The sequence below is a fragment of the Babylonia areolata genome, chromosome 26 (assembly GCF_041734735.1).
Source record: "Babylonia areolata isolate BAREFJ2019XMU chromosome 26, ASM4173473v1, whole genome shotgun sequence".
NCBI classification, from domain to species: Eukaryota; Metazoa; Mollusca; class Gastropoda; order Neogastropoda; family Buccinidae; genus Babylonia; species Babylonia areolata.
The window spans coordinates 45851426-45856915 of NC_134901.1; the positions used below are offsets into that span (position 1 = coordinate 45851426).

General features: G+C 40.5%; 1 protein-coding gene across 1 annotated transcript; it reads left to right on the plus strand.

The window, feature by feature from the left end:
- Positions 1-179: 179 nt before the first annotated feature.
- Positions 180-5490, plus strand: LOC143300158 (protein FAM210A-like). Its single transcript, XM_076613705.1, has 3 exons — positions 180-417; positions 1517-1937; positions 2412-5490. The coding sequence occupies exons 1-3, from the start codon at positions 309-311 to the stop codon at positions 2767-2769; spliced, it is 888 nt and encodes a 295-aa protein (XP_076469820.1). The 5' UTR covers positions 180-308; the 3' UTR covers positions 2770-5490.

The following is a 5490-nucleotide window of genomic DNA, read 5'->3' on the forward strand; positions in this document are numbered from 1 at the left end:
TATGCTTTTTGATAGCTAGTAAAGTTTTTTTTTAAAGTACATAAGCTTTTAATTGTTCTTTTTTGTAGCTATCTTTAATGTCCTCAGTTTCTTTTCATAACTTATATGTGTATCATTTGTGTTTTTGGCAAGTATCTCTGACCTTGGAAAGGTCGTTTAACGACAGTCGTTAGTTGGTGGAACATGGCTGAAAGGTGTACCGGCAATATCAACAAAAGATAGCCCGTTGCCATTATTGTTTTGTTCCTGTTTCGTTTCTCGCGACAAACTTTTGTGAAACATAAGGAACTATTTTAGAATTACAAATAATGTTTCGTTCAGTGTCCAGATCATATCGCTTGCTGAATGGCTTGGCCGTTTCATCTTTCCGAGCCTGCAGGCCAGTTGGAGCAGACGACGTGACGAAATTCAGCACAGGTATTTCTATGATCATCAGAAGTACCTTTACGGTTTAGTTTTAGTGAAAGTATCACATCATTCTGATGATCGTCATAATGCTTAGAGCTCTGCACAGTTTTTAGTTTGCGAGAAACATATGTAGATAAATACATATTATATAAATATTAGTATATGTGCATACTTGTTGCATATCTGTTATGTATGTGTATGTGTGTCTGTACGTTTTACATTTATTTGCTTATTTGTTTATCTATTATCGTTATTGTCATTTATTTTATTTTCATATGTTTGTTATCATTAGTAGTAGTAGTATCTTTTTTCATATTTAGATATTCATTTACATCTGCAGCTCCTTGAGCTACTGATACTGATACTCTGTGTGTGTGTGTGTGCTTGTGTGTGTGTGTGTGATGAATGCCCAAGGCGAACAATGTAGATGTCAGATGTCTCTCCTCCTCCTTCTCCATTAACTCTGTAAAGAGTCATTAGGATGATGCGCAGAACTGTTTACCAGATTCCAACAGTCTGTCACTTGTGTGTCAAAGCCTGGGTCTCTGCAGATGTTTTCCTTTCTTCTTCTGCTGTCTGTTGGTTGTGTGTCAAAGTGTGGGTCTCCGCATATGGTTTTGCTGTCCATTCTGTAATGTCAGTCCATCATTATCTTACATCTCCCTCCTTCAATTGTTCCTCGGAGGATAGTTTTACTTTTAGCAAGACCATTGGATCTTGTTACATGGCCATGGATACCAAAGTAGTTTCCTTATTTTAATGATGTCAGCAGATCATTTTATGGTCCTGTGTGCTGCTTGATGGTCTGGTGCAGTTTGGTGATATGATCAGTGTATCTGATGTTTAGTATCTTGTGATATCACCTTATTTCCATGCCTTGAATTTTTCTTTCTTCGCCCTTAACACTATCACAATCACAACACTTGGAACTGAAAGTGGTACTCTTACAACCTGTTCATTTACTTTGTTAGTGAAAGTTTTCAGAGAGTGAATAACTTCAGTGTTCCCTTTCTTTTATGCTTGTATGCATTGCCGAGGAACTGGAGGGTCAGGGAGGGAACTGGTAAATAGCCTGTCAGACATGATGTGTGATTGTTGTTGTCTCCAGGGCTCCTGCACCAGATGCACCGGGAGCACCAGCTGGCAGCACCAGTCCGCTCCACACAAACGTGCAGCCGTCTCCCATACTGTCTGGGCCTGAACCCCCTCCCCAGCCACACCCTCCTCCATGGCCACACCCCCCTCAACAACATGACCCGTCTGTGGCTGCACCCCTCACCACCTCCCCCTGGCCTGTCTGTGATGCAAGTGGTCAACTATTCCACCGGTCAGGAAGGCAAATCTCCGACAGTCACACCACAAACTGCCGGTGACGCTGTGCCAGCGGAAGGGACACCGGCAGGAGAAGAGAACTTGAGCATCTTCAAGCGTTTTAAACGGGCATACAAGGAGCATGGGAAGATTCTGGTAATGGTGCATGTGGCAACCTCCATTGTGTGGTACGGATCCTTCTATGCCTTGGCCAGAGGGTGAGTCATCAGTCTTTATTCCCATGGCTTGCACACTATCATCATCATCTGTAAATCTGGCTGTTTGGAACCATTAATCTTTGAAGACAAAAATAGACAAAAAGGCTGCAGTTGTTCATCACTGCTTAAAACTGCAGTGTAATCATTACCTGCATGTAATGTATATAGAACAGTTGCATTATCATTGTAAGCATGATATGAATTGTTACAGCATATGAGATAAGAAATCAACCTGATATTCATTTAGAAACAGCATGTTCTGATGATCCATTTTTGACTCAGAAATGTACCAGTTCTGAATTAAATTACATAAAATCAAAGGATACATATTTGACAGTATGCCCTATATATGATTAATCACCTTTTAAGAACAATTCATTAGAAGAATATGCAGTTGATTTTTGCTCATTTTATTTTTATTTTTGTCCTGCAATTATGGAAAATTTCTGACTGGCAGACAATGGTGTGTTGCAGGGGAATAGACGTTGTGCCGTGGATGGAGCATTATGGATTCAGCGAGACAATGATCAAGCCTTTCCGTGCTGGAGGCTTGGGAGACTTTGCTGTGGCCTACCTGATGTACAAACTGGCAACCCCCGTCCGCTACACTGTTACGCTAGCTGGCACCAACTTTGTCATCCGTTACCGGCGCAGAAAGGGCATGATGGCACCAAAGTCACAGGAGGATTCCCTGCGAGAACTGTACAAGGAGGGCCGAGACAAACTGAAAAACTCCAAGCTGCGCCAAGACAGACTGAAGAAACTGCGTGCAGCCCGTGAAAAAAAGAAAGCAGAAAAGGGTGGGGTGGGCAAAAGGCATGTGAAAAGATGAAGATGGTTTAAAACTGCTGCGGTACATTCTGTAGAAACAGTAGTGTAAATGAAACGCAAGTGGAACGCATGGAGTGCAGTGTGGCTGCTGGAACGAGTCATTAGTACCTGTTGTAAAGTTGACTGTTTTATGCAACATACATTATAAATATAATTGAAGCCCAGATAGTGGGGATAGCAGTTACATCTATAAATACAATTGTAGCCCAGATAGTTGGGACAGCAGTTACCTCCTCAGCTGTTCCGATGGTCATAGTCGTTCACAACGGACTAGCATACATAAAGATATACATAACCAAAGGTAACAGCAGGTATCACTACAGCATAATCTGTGCAGTATTTTGATCCCTGAAAAACAGGAAATTCTTCAAAAGAGGTGCAGTCAGTAATGTGCATCATAATGCAAGTGCTAATACACTCATATACGTTTACTGTTATCCTGTTTTTATGCAGATTCCAAAGACAACAGTTGCAAATGATGTTTTTTTCAAGGTGACATCTCCTAAAAAACAAAAATTTTGTCATACTGGCTGGTGAGATCAGGCACTGTTTGTGAAGATAACATAGGTAGGGGGTGGAGATTTTCAGTAAACACATCTTTCATAGACAGTACTGGTCCCTAGTCACTTTTTGTTCTTAGTGCCTGCTACGGATAAAAAAGAAAGTGTATCCACATGAGTGTATGTCCTCTGTGTGTGTGTGAGGGTGTGTTGGTTTTATTTTGCTCTCTTTGTTTTGCTCCAAACATGGATGATGGTGTTAAGGAATGACAGGAGTGTGGAGGCTGGTGAATGTTTTCCACTGCTGACAGGAACCAACAAGCTGATGACAGGTCTTACACAGGTGATAGACCTTTACTGACTGAAGTGATGATATGTGCTGATCTTTGCATTTCTTTGTCCTGGTGTGCATTATTACATCTGTGTGTGAGGAGGAGGCTGTGAGTGTGTGTGTGCGCGCGTGCGTGCACATACAGTTTGAGATGCGAACGTGTGTTTGTGTGGTTCCGTATCTGTATACAATTCATTGTTGTGAGAGTCCCTCATTCAAATGCTTTTGAGTGAGTGTTTGAGGGGTATTGTTATCGAGGAGAGGCATTTTAGTTGTTTGTCATTTAGATTATAAACCAAAGATTTGCCTTCTGGAAATTCTGCTCATGTAGTTTATCCTTTATTATATGAATTTATTCATATCTTTCTTCACTTTACATGAAACTTTAGTCATCTCCATGTGATCTTCACTCTCAATTTCTGTATATAAAAAAAGGAAGGAAAAAAGTGTTCCATTGTCAGTCTGTAATACAAACAGTTCCGTTGTCAGACAATAATACTAATTGTTATCAGCTGACATACATATATACATATGTATATGAAACTGTCCTGACTTAGAGTCTCTACTTCCTCCCCTCTTTCCCATTTGTCTGATCCTGCAAGGAATTTCTTGAAACTGAGAAATGACTGGCGCGTATGTTGTCAGAAAGAGGAATTCATCAAAACAAAAAAGAAAAACAAAAAAAACCCCGGAATTTATTGGTGCTTAGGCAAACAGAAATCACTGTGGACTTTATTGAGCGTCGTTGACTTTCAGTTTCAAGGAGGTGTCAAAGTGTGCAGACTAATATAATCGATGGAGTGATGTGCCAGTTTTATTTTTTCACTGAAAATGTGTTGAAGTGTCAGTTTTGTTTTTATATTGACAATGTTTGGGATGAAGTGGCAGTTTTGTTTTTCACATTGAAAAAGTTTTGGAGTGACTGTCTGCCTGCAGAGTCAAGCTGGAAAGACCTTTGCCAAATGTTGCAGGTTATATTGACACGATGATTGGTGTGTAACAATCATTGACTTGTTTGTTGCACACTGATGAAGCTGTCTGTGATGTGGCTTCCAAATAACAAAGAACACTTCACTTTTGAGATCCAAGTCGTGTGCTATGTCTTTGTGTGTGGAATTGAAAAACTGTGTGCAGATAACATATGTGAGAGACTGCAAGTATGACTAAGTGTATATTTCAACACCAAGATCTCCGAAGCTAAATCAAGCAAAGAACTATATTGCATTACAAGTAAGCTTTGTGGCAGAACAAAATCTTCTTTGCTTCCTTCTATCCATTTTCATTACTGCCCAGTGTCTTTTTAGATTTTTTTCTGTAAAGCGCCCTGAGCTCTTAGAGAGAAAGGGCGCTATATAAATGTACATTATTATTATTATACCCATGCATGCTTACATCACAGATTGACATTAGTTTACAGTTGGGCCAACAGCAAAGTCAGAGCTGTGTTATCAGTGGTTTCTCTATTGCAGTGTCTTTTGTGAAGGACTATGACTCTCAAACCAGGTGGCAAAATTGCACTGGCTCTTAGAGCTGCAGCCTTGGGTGACCCAACTCCGACTGTCCTAAAACCCTCTTGGCTAAGAGAGTGGGGATGTAACTTGGGCAAGTCACTTTCCACTGTAATCAAATTCTAAACCCAGATAGTCCAGACAGCAGTTACCTCCTCTGCTGTTCTGATGGTCATAGTCGAACACGACCATCATACCCATGCCTGCATAAGGAAGAATGTGTCAAACATACTAGTTTGTTTGCAGCACATGTTCTGTCCAGTTACAAGTGTGTGTGTGCCAATGTATGTCCACAGAATACAGAATACTTTAATATATCAAAAAGATGAATTAATTTGAGGCATAAACTGCATAAACAGTGCACGAGAATTATAGTCATTCAA

Bases quoted from the DNA above. Each gene is read 5' to 3' on its own strand.
- LOC143300158 (XM_076613705.1), top strand. From the start codon at position 309: ATGTTTCGTTCAGTGTCCAGATCATATCGCTTGCTGAATGGCTTGGCC. The intron at 418-1,516 runs GTATTTCTATGA...TGTTGTCTCCAG, and splicing joins CGTGACGAAATTCAGCACAG to GGCTCCTGCACCAGATGCAC. The intron at 1,938-2,411 runs GTGAGTCATCAG...GGTGTGTTGCAG, and splicing joins TTCTATGCCTTGGCCAGAGG to GGGAATAGACGTTGTGCCGT.